The 20,335-nt window shown below is 47.5% G+C and overlaps 1 protein-coding gene across 4 annotated transcripts; it reads right to left on the bottom strand.

Annotated features, from left to right (window-relative positions):
- Positions 1 to 77: 77 nt before the first annotated feature.
- Positions 78 to 20,239, bottom strand: SPSB3 (splA/ryanodine receptor domain and SOCS box containing 3). 4 transcript variants are annotated; one of them, XM_075011220.1, is made up of 8 exons: positions 20,141 to 20,210; positions 17,296 to 17,632; positions 9,356 to 9,504; positions 7,321 to 7,498; positions 5,318 to 5,505; positions 4,299 to 4,401; positions 2,326 to 2,451; positions 78 to 1,085 (listed from the first exon to the last, which is right to left on the bottom strand). In XM_075011220.1, the coding sequence occupies exons 2-8, from the start codon at positions 17,327 to 17,329 to the stop codon at positions 733 to 735; spliced, it is 1,131 nt and encodes a 376-aa protein (XP_074867321.1). In that variant the 5' UTR covers positions 17,330 to 17,632; positions 20,141 to 20,210; the 3' UTR covers positions 78 to 732. The 4 variants fall into 4 exon arrangements, with proteins under 4 accessions (XP_074867321.1, XP_074867324.1, XP_074867323.1 ...); XM_075011223.1 differs by having other exon boundaries at positions 17,540 to 17,632; positions 20,141 to 20,208; XM_075011222.1 differs by lacking the exon at positions 17,296 to 17,632 and having other exon boundaries at positions 20,141 to 20,239.
- Between the last annotated feature and the right edge of the window lie 96 nt (positions 20,240 to 20,335).

The following is a 20,335-nucleotide window of genomic DNA, read 5'->3' as shown; positions in this document are numbered from 1 at the left end:
GTTTAAAGTCCCTTTGGACTCCTTATGATACTTAATATTTTTGAGATCTATATATTAACTCCCAGTGAAGGTATGAGGCAAAGTAAACAGTATGTTTATTACCATATAATAGTCTGATACAGGAAATAGTAGTAGCCAACATGCAAAGCAATTATAGTCATGGGACTCAAATGAGATTATTCACAGATCAGCTGTATCAAATAACTGTCTGTTCACAACAGTAAAAAAAGATGGAGATAGAATTCTAAGAGCCCTCCTCTCAACAGTGTTGTTCTATATTACCTCCCAGTGACCCAATGCCTTCATTGTTGATCAAACCAACACATAACATTTAAGAGAAGGGTGGAGTGGTAACTGATTTTTGTCTTTTGAGGGGAGAGAAGTCATGGATTGGATCATAAAGCCTGCAAAAAGACATTTGGAAGCCATAAAGCTGGTCTGAAAAACTTGCATCTCTGCTGAAACACAGTCTACTTTTTCTCCAGAGAGGCTCTGAGATGAATCTAAAATATTTTGCTTCAGATTATCTGGGCTATTTGAAAGAACTCCCTTTCCTCAGCTGGGATACGTTTTCAGTGCAAGTGGCTTATGCTTGTAGCTTACAAATTTCAAGAGGGTAGAAGTCTTTGCAAACTTGATTAGAAGTTGATGTCCCCACTAAGAGGTGGCCTGGCTTGGATCATCTTCAGATAGCGAGGAAACCTCCACCCCAGCAGTTTGTCTGAAAATAACTTAGGTCCTCCTGCACCTCTTCCTTTGGCACGCCTCTGCATCAGAGGTACAGGAGCTATCTGAGTCGCTTCCTGATAAAGAGGAAGAGGAAGTAGAAGGTTTCAACATGCTACAGTTCATACTCAACACCCAGCCTAGTTTATTGTGTAGAACTTGCTTGAGTCCTGGAGGCAATGGCAGCACTTCCAGTGTATCTACATAGTTCGGCAATAGCTGGCGGAGACGGTAACAGCAGAGATACTGGAGAGATGTGTAGCTAGTGCATGAGCGGATCACCTTCATGCTGCTTTTGGCTGCAGTGGAGCACACCATGGGGTAGAACTTCTTGTTCTGCAGTCTGGTAGCTGCAACTCCTGGGAGGAAATAAAATAAAGAAGGCTGGCATTAGTCATAGGCAAGAGCACAATTAGATAATTGCCTGTACTGCAGATACAGTTCCTATGGTACCCTGTGATCTGCACTGTCACTGGTTAGAGTCCTGCCTGTAATGGCCTATACTTTATAGTCCTTCCTCACATGCAAGCCAGTCCAGTTGAAATACAGTAAAATTAGGCTGTTAAGAAGGTAATCCAATCTTAGACCTCCAGATAAAGGAAAGATCTTAGAAGGTTTAAAGAAAGCTTAGTTTGATAAATTTCTGCCTGGCAAGAACTCGCGTATCAATAATTAGGGTTGTGAAACCCTCATTCATGGTTTTGTCTTTATGGTCTTTGCTTTTCTGTTAAGCTGTAGTCTGTCCAGTTCTTAAATTGTTTGTCTTCTATATAATTAATTTTGCTGGGTGTAGCTTTAACCAGGTGCTGGGATGTAATTGGTCAGAGTTATGTTACAATGTTAGGATTTTTTAGTAAAATTTCAGTAAAATGATTGGTTAAGATATAGCTAAGCAGCAAGTTTCACTATATATGTGGACATCAAGCAGGAAGTAAGGAGAGAAAATTGGAATCATGTTTGTTAAAGCATGGGGACAGGAATAGGGAATGAGGAACAGGAATACTGGAGACAGCTCTGCAGTGTCAGATCTGAGAAGGGGGACACAGGGTAAAACAGTCAGTGGCATCAGAATGAGGACCAGAGGAACAATACTATTAGCATAGAGATAAGCCCAGTTAGTGTGAAGTGATTCAGGATCAGGTTTGTTGGAAATTAACCCCAATAACATCATGCACTTTGGACTTCTGGTTTGCTACTGTCTTCATGAGCTGAACCAGGGAAGTAGTAGGATGAAGAGAAAAATGCTCTCACTTCACCCTTCCCCACTACCTAAATGCAAAGTCTACACACTTATGAATGAGGATCTGAAAAACATCTTTAGAGATTTTTGAAGTCAGGCTGTTGAAGGAGTGAATAGATCTTTCAGAGAGATGCTTCCTACTTCATGCATTTAATATCCCTATTTGCCATTCAAGAAAGTCCACTAACCAATAGTCAGTGGCACTGAGACTCCACAGGCAGTAACAAAGGGAAGTCCCACCCGAAGAGTCAATGTTCCTAATTTGTACATCCTTCCCTTCCTGGATATTTTGGGACATCACTTTGTTGTGCTTAAGGGTAGTGATGGCTGAATGAAGGCCATGCTGCTCCACCTCTTACCTATGCATTTCCTGTTTTTGAAGAAAGTGAGAGTTCCATGCCAGGTATCCAAATGAACCCCAATGATGGAGCCTTGGCCAAATCTTGAGGAGAAGTTCATTTTATCTCCCTTGTGGTGGAGTAGTCCTTAAACAGATGTTCAGAAGATTAAGTAGTAATCACACACTCCTTAGATCTATATCCTACCTTCTATTAGTTACCTACTTTGTATAGACAAGGGGTCAGCAACTTGCAGCTCTTTAGCTCCTGCATGCAGCTCTTTAAAGGAGTCATCTGCACTTCCAGGTGCTGCCACCGCTGACTCCTCTTGCGGCTCCCTGCTCCACCACCATGAAACAGTAGAACTAAATGTAATTGGTTTAAACAGCCAGGAGGAGGGATCTGGCCATTAAACCAATCAGATCCAGTTCCACTCTTTCATCAGTGGCAGAGCAGGTGCAGGTGGCTGCTAGGCATAGGGTCCCCACCATGCAAGCACTCCCATCCCTCCCTGGCTGTTCTGTGAGGGCTGGAGCAAGCTCCATTGTGCCCCTTCGCAACTGTAACTTGGGCAAGGGGCTGTTTTCAGGCTGGCTGCATAGGTTCTCACTGTCCTGTGCTCTCAGCACAGTCCAAGGAGCCAGCTGCAGCCTCCCCTGCCAGTGCACAAAGACCCCTCACCCCAGCTGGGGGCCACCCCACCCTTCCAGCAGCAGCAGGCTCTGGGGTCAGAGGCCCTCACTCCCTGGGGGGGCTCTGCCACCCTGCCCACTGCCCAGCCATGCTGCTGCATCCAAATGCTGACTAAGCCAGTGCCATGGATGGGTTAGTCCTGGGGGCCAGTTTGGGGCTGAGGCAGGTTAAGCCTGGGGATGCAGGGGCAGAGGGAGCCGGGTGAGGTTTTGCAAGTAAAGCTTGGGGATAGGGGACAGGCTTGGGGCAAAAGGTGGGTAAAGCCTGCAGATGGGGTGCAGGGGCGTGGAGGGTTGATGTGAACATTGCTCCTTCCTGCTTAAGAGAGCCGATGCCTAGGCACAGTGTTTTCTCTGTCCTTGTTTGCTCTCCAGTCCAGGGATGCAATAACAAAAAAAACACAAACAAACTTTCCAACTGGTACAAATCATTGTGTATGCTGTTCTTAAAATAGGGTTTACAAAAAGTATGAGGTGATATTAGGACTATTTCAGTTACATGCACTATTGCTCTTGTATTGATTTTTTTTTTAATCTGAATGTGAAAAAATGGCTTTTCTTGCTCTTTTGGTTGCAGAGCCCTGGCGTAGACTGAAGCAGTAAGTAATTCAATAAATAAGTTGAAAAAAATAATTTTCCCATGGCAACCATTTACTGCCCTCCATCCCACAGTATATGAAGGGTCTCTGGCAGCTCACGAGACAGCCGGTAGTAGAATAAACTCATGCCTTTAGACCCATGGTCAAGTATAGGCCTAATTTATTAAAGGCAAAGTTGTGGCCTTGTTGCTGTGTGACAGCCTAAGTGAAATGAGCAAATGCTGTTGGGAGAGAGCCTTATTGGTATTCTCATTAACTAACCAACCACAGAACAGCAGAAAATTGAACTTTATTTCTTCTGTAGGCAGAAGCACTTTGAGGGGTAGAAGAGTTTATACTGGTATTTACAGAGGAGGTAGGATATGGACAAATCTGAGCCTCTAGATCAATCTATGTACCTAGCTAAGAGTGCTCCTGCACTGTAGAAAAAGGAGTTTTAAACAACAGAGATCGTACTGCTGGGACTATAGCAACACTGATGATACGCATGGATTCTCTCCACCGCACCAATGGAGTCTGTGAGCAGCAGTTTCAGTTCAAGTCCATCAGGGAATATCAGAGCAGATTCACAGCCCAGGTGACCATTTCTGTCTTAATCTCACCCCTGAAGTACTTCCACAATTGCTAGGATTAGGTTTCTTCATATTTATGAACCTTTCCCATGAACTCCAGAGGATACAGCCCCCTCCCTACCCTGCATTACCTGTGTATGAGAGTCCCCAGCTGTCTTCATCCTTGCCTAGCAAGCTACAGAATGTGTGGCGGTACTTGTCAAGATTCACATCTGAAGTCCCAATTCCCACCATCTGGATGGAGGTAGCCCATGCCAAAGAAGAAAATAAGGTCTTTGTTTTTGCTGTGGAAACCAATCAGGGCTTTAAGCACAGCATAGCAGTGAGATGCAATACAGGAGTTGTACCTTTAGGTCTCTCCCTCTGCTACTTGTATTAGCATGTCCCAATAAGCTCCATCAGAATCTCTGGGCAAGTTACAGGTTTAGTCCTGATTTATAGTTTACTATTTCTCTGAATGATGCATGCAAAGCAGGAGATGGTCGCAACAAAAAACAAGCATTAGAATGCCAAAGCAGAAAGTAAAAGTGGTGACTGTTAGCTGATTCTCCACTGATGCTACAGCACTCATCACAATTTAGGAACCAGTCAGACAACCATACATCTTTGGCTGGACAGGCAGGCATTTCTATCATCCCAAGCACTGTAACACAGAGCCCCATCTCTCTGTTCTATCATACTTAGATCTTCACCAGGGTTCTTGCTCATTTGTCATGTCTGCGTGCAGAATGACTTTCATTATGTGCACCAATATGGCGGTGTATCAGAGGGGTAGCCGTGTTAGTCTGGATCTGTAACAGCAACGAAGGGTCCTGTGGCACCTTATAGACTAACAGAAAAGTTTAGAGCATGAGCTTTCGTGAGTTAACTCACTTCTTCAGATACTGGACCAGCATCTGAAGAAGTGAGTTAACTCACGAAAGCTCATGCTCTAAACTTTTCTGTTAGTCTACAAGGTGCCACAGGACCCTTCGTTGCTAATATGGAGGTGATATACCACATAACAAAAGTCATTATACACACAATTCCAGTTTTTGTAAAGTACTTTGAGAGCTATTAGTAAGGTCTGTGGTCACTGTACTGTTAACAAAAAAAAAACTTGTCTCTGTCTGTGCACCTGCTTATTCCTAAACAACTTGGCTCAACATACCATGTCGGTGCCGTAGACTGGAGAGGTCATCTTGATCTCCCAGAAGTGCTGCCCCTCTGCCAGCTCCTTATTCCCACGGATAGCAGCAGTGCCACAGCTGTACTCCATATGAAAGTTCACTTTGCGGTTGTCACAGGTCAGGAGTGTTGCAGTGGATTTGTTCATGTCATCCCACACCCATTCAAAGTCTGTTCACAAATATGACAACATCTTTAGGAGTAGGGCTAACAGAGATCACTCTAATCCAGAAACTTAACAGTTAAGGATCTTTAAGATTTTTGTAGCCTAAGTAGCAGGCTGGGTTAGTTGAACAGTCAGCTTGTTAATACCACAGACTTTCTTGCTGTATTCTGGCTGGAGATGTCACATCAGCATGGTCCATCCTTAATAATGTCTGGCACCATCAGAGAGGGTTGTCATTTTTGGGTAACATCAAAGCTCAGATGTGCAAGCAGTTTGACCTGCAACTGCAGCTATCTAACACAAGTCCATAAATAACTGATGTCAGTTAGCATGTGCAGTTGGAGTGGAAGCCAGGCCATGAAAGAAACATTAAAGCAACATTACTATGTCTATTATAAACAACAAGGCCATGTCTACACAGAAACAAAACTTCAAAATGGCCATGCAAATGGCCATTTTGAAGATTACCAATGAGGTGCTGAAATACATATTCAGCACCTCATTAGCGTGCCGCTGGCCACGGCTCATCACAATTGCCGCCTTTCGCTGCCACGCGGCTTGTCCAGATGGGGCTCCTTTTCAAAAGGACCCCGCCAACTTCGAAATCCCCTTATTCCCATCTGCTGCTAGGAATAAGGGGATTTCGAAGTTGGCGGGGTCCATCTGGATGAGCCGCGCGGCAACTTCGATGACCCGTGGGCCAGCGGCACGTTAATGAGACAATGAATATACATTTCAGCACCTCATTAGTAATCTTCGAAATGGCCATTTTGAAGTTATGTTTCAGCGTAGATGTAGCCCAAAAGTCACTGCAGTGTCACCCTGAAAGATGGGCAGGAAAAAGGCTAATGTCTAATTCGGCAGAATGAATTTAAGGCACTTCTAGCGCTTCCGTGAATTTTGGAGAATCCCATTTTAATTCTCTTTAGACTCACAAAAGCACAGGCAGAGGGCAGGCTTCTTATTCCTGAAAAATGAAAACTCCCACCAATGGGCCAGGTCCAGATTTTATCTAGTTATCTTAATGCACAGCAGGCCTGATTTGCCATCCTCCTTACTGCCTGACCAATTTGCTAGTTGTACTGAATTGTAATGAACATAGGAACAGCCATACTGGGTCAGACCAAAGGTCCATCTAGCCCAATATCCTGTCTGCCGACAGTAGCCAATGCCAGGTGCCCCAGAGGTGGTGAACTGAAGACAATGATCAAGCCATTTGTCTCCTGCCATCCATCTCCCACCTTTGACAAAAGGCTAGGCACCATACCTTACCCCTTGCTAATAGCCATCTATGGACCTAACCTCCAAATATTTATCGAGCTCTTTTTTAAACTCTGTTAGAGTCCTGGCCTTCACAGCATCCTCTGGTAAGGAGTTCCACAGCACAGCATGCTGGTATGCACTGCCATTCACACCCCAGAAGTTCTTGATGGGGTATTGTAGACATGCTCTGGGATGCAAACATGAGGACTCATGACCTGAGATGGATTTTAAACTGGGTCCCCACAGATGAGATCTGGTGGACAACATTCAGAGTTTAGCCTGTGAATCACACCAAATTTATTATAGTGTTTATCTTGCCATTTTCCAATGGGGTAGTCATCAGAACAAACAGCACCACCTCCAAAAGTAATACAGGTTGTATTTTCCCCATTACGAATGAAGGGGTGATCCCTCACCCCCACCCCATTCTGTACAGATGAGCAGGCAGCACCACTATCTGCATAACAGGAAATCCTGAAACATACAGGCAAAGGAAAAACTAGCATAGTTCAAACCCCCCAGAGAAATAGCAAGAGCAGTTTGAGATGCTTCCTTACACTCATCATCTTCACCACACTGACAGTCCTTGACCCGATGGATGGTGTGCAGACTGGAGCAGTAAGGAATCTCATTTTGGTTCTCACAGTTGCAGTAGGATTCTCCCGTTACAGGGATGGCGCTGGGAATGGATGGTGAAAGGGAAGGAAACTCTGTCTCAGAGTCAGAGTCACTGTGCTGCCACAGAAAAGTAGAGGAATACCATCAGAAAGCTAAAGTTTGAGGGCCATCCCATAGCTCCAGCACTGCTTTACAAAACCAAGGCTTGACACTCCTTGTATATGAATAATATTCAAAGGTCCCAGGAGACACATGCTCAAAAATGTTTACATGAATGAGTGGATAGGGAAGAATGCAAAGTTCAAGCAAAGTAAAGCAGAACAACAAGCACGCAGCATTCAAGTTCTTGATTTTACACCACTTATCCTATTTAGGAATGTTTGAAGCTAAAAGGAGAAAAATACAGAAGTGGAAAAAAGTACAGACACAGGGTAGCGAGAGCAAGGATGGGCAGCTGAGGTACTGACATGGAGAAAGGGGCCTGGACGATACCAACAGTAGTACAGCAAGCAAGGGTGGAAAAAAAGTAGAGTGCATTTCAGGAGTGAGGGAATGGTGGTGTCAAGAAAGGGTGGCATCCCATGTATGCCTCTGTCCTAGCAGACAGAGGACTGGAAGGCCTCACACTTAAGATACTTTCATTAAAAGGCTTTTACTTGTGTGCTGTATGGGTATAGAAAACATTTAGCTTCAGTACCACCTAAACATAACTAACCCTATGTACCAGCATATCAAGTAGCTGAACATAAACTAGGGGTTCTCAACATCAGAATGGGTTACCTGGGTCTCAGATTAAGAAACACAGCATGCCACCACCTACTCTCCCTGATGGACCCCTGCACTCCAAGACTCCAGCACTTTCCACCCAAAGCCCCCTCCAGAGAGTGGAGCCACAAGCAGAGGGTGGGTGGTGTAAAGCTGGACAGCAACAACTCTGAACCCTACTGTGTAGGTTTGGGTAACAATCCCATCCCTTGTAGTGGTGTGGGGCAAGCCAGCAGGGCCCCATCCTGCCACACTGGCCCAGTAGCCTTTAGTGCACAGCGGGAAGCAGTCATGTGCCAACTGGGCCACAAATGGCCCCCAGATTGAGAACTGCTGACCCTAAACCAATTTCTGTTACACAGTATTTGTAAACAACACAAAGTGCAGGGCCACAATCTAATCTCAAATGACTTCAGTAAATTGCTCTCGATTTAGACTGGTGTTAGATAATGAGCTCATTGTTCCCCATGCATTCCTGCTTCATTGTCTAGGCAATGTCATAGTTAAGGGCAACAAGGACACTTGGATTTTGTGTGACTCTGGCTCATCTGTGCATAGTTCATCCCAGGTCTCTCTTCTCCTATGTAGATTTTCTAGATGTTAGCCTGAACATCAAAACAGGTACATTTCTGCCCTTTATTTTCTTTCCCTCTGCACAAAAGTTAGCTTATAAAAATGTACAGAGAACATTACCAGTACAGAAACATTAAGCTAGGCTAATGACCAAAGGGAAAAAGTGATTATACATTTTGCCTTTGAATTTGAGACCAATTGAGTGTCTGACTCATACCAATTTGTACCTTGCAAGTGAGTTTAGCCTGGATTCTAGGAATAGGGGAAAAGCAAGCTGACAGAGGTGAGTAGCTATTTTAAATTTATCCATTCTTTCATGGTTGACTCCCACTTTCCAGCTCTTCTAGGTCAATTTATACCCAATAAGCTAAATTCAGGCAGGGAATTGTTTGTAAGTTCAAATTCTCATAACATACACCTGGAGAAGAAAGTAATTTGCATCCATTTAGAAGCCCTATAAGCTTAAGCTACTGGCCTCTTGTTTGAATGTGGGCTATTGTGCATGTTATCCCCCACACTGTGCAGCTTGCTTTCAAGCCACTAGTCACCTGAATGCTGGGAGGAGGAAAGTTTTCCTTAACGGGAATTTAAAATAAAGCCTGTTTTAGCTTTGGAAGCTTTAATATTCTAACCTACCTGCCCATCAGAGTCGTAGCTCCACCCATGGGATCCAGAGGTCAAAGCTACTGCCCGTGCATCTGCATCCCGGCGTATTCCACTCAGGACAAAGTGCCAGGCCCTGCTGTTGCGTGTGCGGCGTGCCATGGTGTTTTGAGACAGATAATCTGCAAATAGCATGGGAAGAAAATAAGATTACTCAGAGATGCAGAGTCAGCTGACAAGGATCTATTTGAACACTGCTTCCTTCCAGTGATAAGTTCTCCCAGCTCCTTACAGCTGTCAGGCTCTCCCCACTTTCCTGGCCACCTTGTGAATAGATTTGGGATAGCTAGGGTCAGGTTAAACTGAGGTCTTCACCATGGCCTTACGGAACCAAGTCTCTCAAACTCCTCTGTGGCGCACATCTTTCACAGCTTGGACAAAGCTACATGCGATTGGCTGGCTGGTGTTGCTGTTAAGCAATACAAGTATAAATCTACAGAAGCAAAAAAAACTTACCACCTCTGCAGAGCTCCAAGCCCAAATTGTCTAAGAAATACCAGGATCTATTCACTCTGAGCTCAGCGCATTGAGATGGCTTACCAGAAACACTCTGGAGCACAAATGGGAGACAGTGCCATCCTGCACTGGCACTTAAGGGAGAATTGCTACTGCACAAACCATGTAATTCCCCCACCTTTACCCTGAACAGAGATGAAAAATTAACAATAAATGGCATATGCAGGCTCCCATCATGTATAACTAAGTAATGATGCTAAACTGTCCAAATCATAGCAGTCTAAAGCATTGCCTTTTGGCTCTACAGTCACTACAAAAGGTGATGTGTGTGCACCTGTCCATCTTTGACTGACCATAATGGCTTTGGTTCTCATAGTAAGCAGATCAGAGCCACTTCAAAACACACTTTGCTCTATGCTGTTGGAGGGGTATGGCAGGGAGACAAACTTCTTACCGTGCAGGAACAAAAATCTTTTCATCAACTTGCCTCAAGAACAGTAGAAGGAAGTGAACAGCTTCTTAATTTTTTTTTAATCTTAGCCAGCTCCATCTCAGAGATCAGGTTTGGGGAGGTTCTATTTCCCCCTAACAGAACAGAACAAGTTTCTAACCATTGCAGCAAAATCTCACATCAGGAAACAGAAAAGCCAACTCTTGCTGTTGCTCAATGCTCTTATTTTCCTCTTAGAATGTCCCTTTGGTCTGTCTCTCTCACATACACACAAACCCACGCTCTCCTTCCTCAGATCTTTCCATGGGGTTCTACAACTCTTCCAACCATACCCTCAACTCATGTACAAACCCTCTAGCTCTGAAAAAAAAGCTAGGCTCCTTTACATCTCCTTGTGCCAAACAGGCCAACTGTCAGGAAGTCTCCTGGCCTATGTAGCTCTCTTTTGCTAATGAAATAAAAAGGCAATGGCTTAAAGCCTGCCACTTGATCACTTACCATCTGCCCCCATCCCCCAATGCTAAGAGAAAGATCCCTCTCAGTCTCTAACAGATAGGTGGATGAGGTGTTTGCCTGTACTTCCAGAGGCTCATCAGTTTTGAGTTAGAGACACTGAGCTAAATAGGAAGATCGGAAAAGCGGCCACAACTCCGTCCAGACTCAGCAAGAGAGTGTGGAATAACAACAAGCTGTACACTCACACCAAAATGCAAGTTTACAGAGCCTGCATCCTCAGCACCCTCCTTTATGGCAGCGAGACTTGGACCCTGTATGCCCGCCAGGAAAAGAGGCTGAATGTCTTCCACTTGTGCTGACTCAGGCGCATCCTTGAAATATCATGGAAGGACAGAGTGACCAACACCGCCATCCTCAAGCAAGCTGGAATCCCAACCATTCACACCCTCCTCAGGCAGCATCAACTCCGCTGGCTTGGCCACGTCCACAGGATGAATGATGGAAGGATTCCAAAAGACATCCTGTATGGTGAGCTAGCCTCTGGCAAAAGACCTCCCGGACGCCTCCAGTTGCGCTACAAAGATGTCTGCAAGAGAGACCTCAGAGAGGTAGACATCGAGCTGGACAACTGAGAAGAACTAGCAGACGACTGCGGCAGATGGAGGCAGGGGTTACACAAGGGCCGTCAGAAGGGCGAGATGAGGCTCAGACAGCTAGCAGAGGAGAAGCAAGCACACAGAAAGCACACTAAGGACTTGCCAGACACCCACCACATCTGCAAATGCAGCAAGGACTGTCACTCTCGTGTGGGTCTTCATAGTCACAGTAGACACTGTAAATGAAGTCCTCAATTGAAACTATAAAGGGCGTGATCCATAGTCTATGCAGACTGAAGGATGCCTACTACTGCTGAAAGGAGTCAAGAAAAATAAGTGGTATTTACCCACATTTTACGCAACACATCAGTTTCATATGATTTTCTCTTCTTCCCTATGACCCATTTCTACCTCCCCGTGGGAGGCTCAATTTTGGTACAGAGCACTCTAACACTGAAGGAACTGAAAACTGTTGGTCTAGATAATATTTAGTCTTGCCATGAGTGCAGGAACTGGACCAGATGATCTTCCAAAGTCCATTCCAATCCTATGAATGTGGAAGGCAATTCCCATCCCATCCCTTCTGGAATACAGATGCTCTGAGTCCTCATTTTGTTCCTACAGCAGGAACGAAAAGTTCTTGATGTAATGAATCACGTATCAGCACTGCCACAGCACACCCTTATAGTATGCTATCAGGTTCCTATTCTTTCCAGTTACACCTGATTTTGGAGCAGCTCAGATAGATTTGGAATCTGTGGCCAGAGTGCTAAATGGGATGGGAGGCTGAGGTCAATATTTTATACCTGAGAATCAGTTCTAAGTGTAAGTACCAATCCCTGTTAATCTCTAAACTTCTGCTAGAACATGTGCATAGATCACAGCAGTAAACTGTGAAACAGCACAAGATACAAAGTTATGTACATTTGGGGAGATGGGGCAAGAGACCATTGACGAGAAAGAGCCAGTACAGCCTTACCAGTAATGAGGATCTGTTTCCTTACACTTCTCAATAGATTTGAGACCTGGTTAATGAACCCAATAGCTTCCTAGCAAATCATTTTCTTTTAGCAATGGATAGAGAGCAAATGCCCAGGACAATTATAAATTCTCCAGGAGCCTTTGATACTATCAATCTCTAAGGATTGACAGGCTCCAGTTGCCTAAGTGGACAGAGATTGCTCCTCCACTCTAAGGCTACACCTACACTAGTGAGTTTTTTTAAAAGAGCTGGACCTTTTTCAAAAAAAAAAATCTTGGGGCATGTACACACAAAATGTGTTCTTTCATTATTAAATCAAAATAACAGCACTTTTTACAGTGGCTCTTTTCCACTCCTGCATGAGGATGAAGTGCCTTTTTTTGAAGGAATCTTTCAAACAACACCACAAAAAACCCACCCATGTGTGAAGACCCTGCAGGGTCCCCTTCTTTCAAGATAGTCGTCCTCCATGGTGCCCGCCAGCTGGAGCTCGTAGACACCCTGGCCAGCACTATTGGAGCTCTATGCTCTGTGTCTGGACACCTTGGCAGGAAGCTGAGAGCTTGGAGGCAGCAGGGAGACAAACTGAGTGTCCTCACGCCCTCACACCCATCCCTGCAGCACACAATCAAGAGTGATGGACAGCCAAACACCCCACGACTCCCAGAGGCCACCCCCCCCAAAGGAGCCAGCTGAGCAGTCCCAAGAACCCACCTAGGGCACCAAAAGGGGGACCCCCTCCTAGACGGAGCTAGAACTCAGGGACTGCTGGGCCTGTGGCAGGATAAAGACTCCACAGGGTGACTAAAGGCAAGAGGCAGAATGCCCCTGGCTATGTGCAGCTGGCCACCAGCCCGTGGACTCCCCTCCTGGACCTTGGAGCAGGTGTGTTCCAAGGTAAAGGAGCCGCACTAGGAGTATGTCCAGGCCAGGGACGCAGCCAGGCTGTCAGGGGCAGAACAGACCATCTGCCCCTTTTACCACAAGCTGCATGGCCTCCTCCTGGGAGAGGACAGCTTCCTCCCCTGCCCCCAACCACACTGGGCATGGTGTCTGAGGAACCCCCTGTGGTGCTGGAGGAGGAGCTAGGCCAGAGGACCATCCAGCCAGACCACCACACTGGAGCGGACCACAGAGGCCCAATCAGATGAAAAGTCGACCAATGGGACCCTCATTGTAGCCATGCCCTTGAGCTCGTTGAGCCAGGAGACCTAAAGCAAGACATCCCAGACATCTTTGAGGGACCCTCTGGTAAGCGTACAGCACATCACAGAGCCAACAGGGGGCAGGTCGCCCCTGCCATAGCCCAAAGCAGGCAGCCACACAGGCAATGGCCTGACCCTAAACACACCATGGAGGCGTGCACCCTCAGCATGCCAGCAGGTGACAGTCAGCACCTGCTCCTGTGGACAGCGCCATAGGCCAACTGACAGTGTGGCGAGAAGCGGCAGGAATGGCCAGGCTGTGCTCAGCTCATCTGCCACACTTGCAGGGACCCTCCTGTGGCCAGAGGGCCCCCTTGGCTGCTAGCCCATTCCAGCAGTGGGGGCATGAGATGGAGGGGACCCACAATGGTCTGCCTCATCCCTGATGCACTGCAGAGTCCACGTGCAGTGCCATGCACAGCATACATGCCACTGCTCCTGGGACATCCCTGCCCCTTGGACCTCAGGGCTGGGGAGTGGGACTGATGTACCATCTCTTCCCCTTTCCATACTTAGAGCTAAGCTGTCCAAGGGCTGAGCAAGTACCACCTCACCTCCAAGGCTGGCCAGCCCTGTCCAGCTCACCAGGCTGGGAAGCCCAGGACCAGCCAAGGGGAAGGCTAGTGCACCCCCACCACCATTGCTCGGATGGGCCTGTGCCTGGAGACCACATCACCACGCTCATGATGATGCCAACGCCAAGACGAACTGGCCAAGTAGTCCAATGGGCAACCTGCACACTATCAGTGGGGCCTTAAGGGAGCAGCCAGCCCAGCCTCCTGCCCCTGCCGACCCACCCCAGCTGCCTGTGCTCCCACCTGAGCTCCCCTGGCCCTCATGCTGGACTTTGCCTGGAGATCATAGCCATGGTGGGCTTTGGCCCCCAGTACCCCACCACCCACCAATCCCCTCCTTCTCGCCTCCACTGAGCCTGAGCCTGCTGCACCCCTCCCACAGCCCTGCCTCCCTGTGCTTCTAGCCCCAACAGGGAACCCAGACCCAGGGCAGTAGGAGCTCCCATGGTTGCTGTGGCTTGCAGCCCCCCCACCCCCTCAGAGGATTAAGGCCCCCACACACCCCTTTCCAAGTTGAGGTGCCACCCCCCATAAATAGCTGACAGCTTATTTTTATGTTTCAAAAGGTTTAATTTGGTTAAATAAACTGTTTATTCCCCGCCCCCCCCAAATCATCTCTGTATCCCTCATTATTGTGGGGGCGGGTGGGGTGAGGGGAAGATGGGTGAGAGGGGTCATGGTGGGACAACAGTGAGGGGTGGGGGCTGCAGGGGGTACCCGAGGGAGGGTTCCTGGGGCCTGTGAGCAAAGCTCTCCTACAGATCCTCCCAGATCCACAGCCTGTCCTGGTGGGCTAGGTGGTTGGGGGCCATGGCCAGCTGTTCATACCCAGGGCCAGCCTTGGACAACCACCCCAGGAGGAAGGTCTCCTTCTTCTGCCCCCGACAATGTTGTGCAGGGCACAGCACACCCCCATAACCTGGGGGACATCGTGCACCCCGACATCCAGGCAAGCGAGGAGGCACCTGAACGACACCTTCAAGCAGCATTCCTCACCAAGGCGGCTCTTGAACAGGGCTTGAGTGTGGTCCCTGTGGCTTGTGTACAGCTGCATGAGCCAGGGCTGCATGGGATAGGCCACATCCCCCACCATGCACAAGGGCATGGTGATGTCCCTGACTGGGGGCTCCCGCTGGTGGGGAAGGATGTAGGTCTCCACCTCCATCCTCCAGCAGGGGCTGGAGTTGCAGAAGACCCGTATGTTGTGGGCACAGCCCGACCAGCACACATAGATGTCCATGAACCACCCCCTATGGTCCACCAGGGCCTGCAACATGACAGAGTGGTAGACCTTCCTGTTAATATAGTGGACTGCACTGTGGTGCAAGGTACAGATAGTGTGCCATCAATGGTGCCAAAGCAGCATGGGAAACTGAGGGTGGCAAACCCAGCAATGGCTCTGTCCAGGCCCCCAATGTGGACAACCCTTTGGAGCAGCAGCACATGGATCACCCTCACAACCTGCAGGAGATGAAGAGTGAACACATTTGTGAATGCATAAAGGGGTGCCCTTGGCCCCAGCGGACTCCCGCACACCCAAGCCCTCCAGCCCTCCCCCGCCACTGCAAAGCTGCCCCTCCAGCAGTGGGCCTATGTGGGGGTGGGGGGGTCAGACCCCCAGGATAGCCCCCCCACCTCCTCCTCCAGCCCTCAAGGGGGTCGCCCCTTGCCCAAGAGTGCCTTCTCCCCACCCACCTCCCCATGCTGGGTCTGCAAGTAGAGTGTGCCTTACCTCCTCCACCCCAAACTGCTGCCCCGTGGAGCTACAGCTGTCTGGGGTCTCCAGATTCCACACGGCAATGGCTATGTGCTTCTTGATGGGCAGGGCAGGCCACATGTGGGTGTCCTGGTGTCAGTAGGCAGGGGCAAGCCATATGCGGAGATCCCAGAATGTCTCCTTCCAAATGTGGAAATTCTGGAGCCACTGCATGTCATCCCACTTGCCCATCACCAGCCAGAGCTGGCTGGGTAGTTCCAGAGGTGCCTGGTCGCCCAGGGCCCTGGTCAGAGGTCTGTCTCAGAGGAGTTAGAGGGCAGCCACAATGACTGTGGCCAGCAGCCTGACCGGGGCATGGATGCAGTCCTGGAGCCACTATGGGTCCATGTCTGTAACCTAGTAGCTTGTGGTCCCTGCACTGTCTCTGCTTCACTTTGGTCAGCTCAGCAGGCCTCAGCCTGTGCAAGGAGCAGCTGTTTGGGAGTGGCCAGAGATCCCAGAAGGGCTTGCAAGCCATGCAACCCCATCTGCATTGTTTCCTGCCCTGTCCTTTCTAAAGAGCAGCCAAGGTTGCATGGCTGCTGTCTTTCGAAAGAGTGGATATTTCAATCTGCTTTTTGTGTGTGGCCGTGATCTTTCAAAAGAAGTTTTTTTCAGAACATTTCTTCCAAAAAGACTAATTTCAAAGGACTCCTATAGTGTGGGCATAGCCTAAGGGTCCTCATGAAGGCTCCAAAGAATACTAATCGTATAGTTCACCAGTTCAATCTGTATGTTACTCTGTTAGTGAAGACAAAATTTAGTACCATCAAGTTCTAAGGCCAGATCTACACTTAATTACATCAACCTAGCTATGTCAGATCTGTGAGAAATTTTGTACCCTGTGCAATAGATGCAGCTAGGTCAATGGAAGAATTCTTTTGTTGACCCAGCTGTAGAGAATTGAATCAGTCAAAGAAAAAAGCCCTCCACTGATGCAATAAGCATCTAGCTGTGCTGTGGAAGTCTCCACTTTACAGACCTGGATTGTGCAGTTCTGCTTTCCTATGTTCTAGCCAAAACTGGGCTTATAGATGGGAAAACTGGCCAAAGCTTAATTGGAACAAGACCGGTAAGAGTGGGGGAAAAAAATGGAGCGGGAGAATTCAGAGGAAACAACATAGTACATTTTTAGTGCTCCGGGGTTGGGGTGAATGTTTCCCTCAACAGAAGGGGTTGTCTCATTATCAATAATTACTTCAACTATCTATATAATCTTAGTGGACTCTTGGCAGCAGCTGCTGCAATTCTTTTCCTCTGCACTTGGCTGGTGGTTGTAACTTCTCCTGTCAGCCCTGATATGTCAAAAGAGGACATCTTTGTCACTAACTGAATGACTGTAATGGGGCTGCAGTAATACACTAAATGTTAGCAGATGCACTATTTGTTTCCTAGTATCTCTTGCACGAACACATCCCTAATGTCCAGAAACTCACCTGGCTCCTTAACACGATAGGTGCAGTTTGACATGGGTTGGATCCTGGATATATTACATAATCCTTACTCTGTCTCAGCTACTGGATTAAGATAATCAAGACAGCAGTCCTTGTGGTCATGTTTCCGGAACATGGGGTTCTTAAGAGTCAAAAGAGGTGATTCGCTTCAAACTGGTTTCCTTCCCTTGGGGTGAAGAGTCTGCATTTATTTGACATATATTGACTTTGCTAGACTTACTCTTACCCAGGATTTCCCAATCAGGGGAAGCAGAGCTGGACAAGAGAGAGGGCTTTTTGAGGTGTTCCCCACACACTTCTGTTAATATTACAGAAAACCCTAGGGGGAAAAAAAAAAAAAAAAAAAACTCTTAGAAAGGGACACAGAACAACATGTGCTGTGGGGTGGGGGGGCACAGAAATTGAGATTGAGTCAGTCTGTACTTCTAGAATAATTCCCAATTCCGTACCTTTGGCAGGGGGCGGGGGAGGGGAGAGGAGTGTCTCCATGTCCAAATATGATCTACTAGCACAGAGAGACTGCAGGCAGCAGGAAGTACAAGTCACACAAAGCCTACCTTTTGTTAAGCTACTTAGCCTTTACTCCTCAGCTAAGACTTGAAAACCATTCTCCCTTCCGTCCATAAATTATAATGGGCTCTAACTTGTAATGGGGAAGGAAAAGTAAGTCTCAATCAGTGAGCAACAATTGAAGACCCTGTTGCTGATGAGTTCAAGAAGTTTTGCCAGTGGTTCAATGGGAACACGATTGGGCCCTAAATAGATGAATGGAAAACCTGCATCCAGATTACATATCAGCAGAATTCCAAGATGTTTAATTATTGCTACAACACAGGCAAATCAGAGATCCCCAGGGAAGAATGGAAAAAATTAATGATGCCCGAGCTGATAATAAACTAAAGCATCAGCTTGACACAGAAAGAGCTGGCCTGATTTTGCTCATCAGATGTTAATCCTATCTGAAAGCAAAGCCTGTGGGAAGGAGAACAGAGATACTAGGGTAAGGCTAAAGGGCCAGTAACCTACAGACTTGGATTTAATCCATGCATGATGGAGAATCTTGGAGGCACGAGATCCCAAGGAGGTACATAACCTTATTAGAGTGGCAAGATACTTCACAGGGAAGGATAAAGATGTACTTGCAGTATTTGTAAAGATACTGGTCAATAAAACATATTTTCAGTCACTGCATAAGGCATTAAACCCTACAGTCATAACAAGAGAAATAAAAACACTTTGCCTGTTTTCTCTTGCTTCTGAGAAGCGTCAATCTCATGAGAGAGATAAAGGTTAATATAGACTCAAGAAGAAGATCTGAAGAAGTGGGTCTGTCCCATGAAAGCTCATCACCTAATAAATTATTGTGTTAGTCTTTAAAGTGCTACTGAACTGCTTTTTTGTTTTGATAGACTCAAATATGTCTATACTCAGTCATCCATGGGGGAGGAAGAAAGGTTTAGAGAGCCACATTCACACATGGACCCGACAGTAGGATCGCCACGAATCAGAGGCGCATGATCACAGATACTTCAGGCAGTACAAGGTCCAAGGAAGTCTAGACTGCACACAACATGCCAAAGCCCAGCAGTGCTAGTTTCAGGTCTATGAGATGCTTAATTGGCAGCAGCTAACAAAGAATGATCAATGATAATTTACTTGCTGCTCTGAGCAAATGTTAACTTCTATAATCTCCTCAGCACGTAGGTGACAGAGCTATCCTGTAAGGAAGGAGTTAGAGTAACTGAGCTTCGTGATTAGAAGAGTAAGTGAGGCTGCTGCAAGGTCAGTGTGGGATAAAGAAAGGAGCAGCCTGAACAACTACAAGAGCTATGTTCAAATCACAACTAACATGCAGTGAGGGCAAAGATCAAAGCCAGGATGCAAAACAGCTGAGAAAGTTGCCCAAATGTGCAGAAACACAAAGGAAGAAAGAGCAGCTCAATACCAAAGACTCCTTTCAACTAGTTACAGGGATACTGTTCTCTCAGAATGCAAACAAGGTAGACACGATGACCAGGGGCCCAACTGCAGAATACATGAGGCACAACAGTAGAACGAAAAGTGCAATGAACACTCAAGCCTTCAGGTTTTTAAGAGTGACTTTGCCTAGAATCCTCCAGTACAGACTAGCACAAAAGGCAGCAATTCTGTACTTTGTAACGTGTTACGCCAGATTCAGATTCATGGTATCCAAGGCAGCATGTCAATCTTTCAGTGAGGATACAGAGACCATCAATACAGATTGGCTCAAGACTGGCAGAAATGACTTGAACCAGACGAGTTTCACACACGACCCATTCCCTTATTCATAGGCAGACCAGCCTGGCCAGAAAACACAGCTAACACCCAGACAAACCCAGCAGTGCTCAGAGAGCCAGGGACTGAGTCCCGACTAGAACGATCCCTGTCTATGCTAGAAGACAGGAAGGAGGGTGGTTAGCGAGCAAAATAGGGGTCTACCATCACCAAAAGAGGAGAACTAAGCCCACAAAAGGCAGCAGGTTCTAAGGCACCCACAGGCCACTGATCCACACCCGTTCCCTCAACACACACAATCACAGATTTATTCTTCGTCTGGCAGACAGTAACCCCTCAACAGAGCACAGATCCACCGGCCCCGGAACAGGCAACAGGCGCACCCGCCCTCGCATATCCCGTTCCCCGCCACACACACGGGGGAGGTCACAGCCCCATCCCCAGCGCCTCACGAGACAGGGGCAGGCCGCAGCCTCTTTCCCCACCCCTGGGTCAGGCCGCAGCCTCATCCCCCACCGTCCCTCGAGACGCCACAAGCTCATTCCCCGCCCACGGAGAGGGCGCAACTTACCCCGCACCAGAAGGTACCTGCTCACTGTGACTACCCCCAGCCCGAACCAGTCCACCCTCACTCTCCCTCTGACCTACTTTTCCCCTCCCAAGATCCAAACAATCCACTCTTCACCCCGCCCCTTCCGCGCCAATTGGCTCCGGCTTCCTTCGGAGACGGGGGGGGGGAGAATCTCACCTCAGCCGGTGTTCTCAG

Source organism: Carettochelys insculpta, chromosome 16 (assembly GCF_033958435.1).
Source record: "Carettochelys insculpta isolate YL-2023 chromosome 16, ASM3395843v1, whole genome shotgun sequence".
Taxonomy (NCBI): Eukaryota; Metazoa; Chordata; order Testudines; family Carettochelyidae; genus Carettochelys; species Carettochelys insculpta.
The sequence above is the reverse complement of the archived record's forward strand: the minus strand, read 5'-3'. Positions and strand labels throughout refer to the sequence as shown.

What these genes read in the sequence shown, in the direction of transcription:
- SPSB3 (XM_075011220.1), bottom strand. Translation starts at nt 17,329, where the DNA reads ATGTCAAACTGCACCTATCGTGTTAAGGAGCCAG. An exon ending in CTATCGTGTTAAGGAGCCAG is followed by an intron (nt 9,505 to 17,295) that starts GTGAGTTTCTGG and finishes TGCTATTTGCAG; the next exon opens with ATTATCTGTCTCAAAACACC. An exon ending in CAGTCTACGGCACCGACATG is followed by an intron (nt 4,402 to 5,317) that starts GTATGTTGAGCC and finishes ACCTCCATCCAG; the next exon opens with ATGGTGGGAATTGGGACTTC.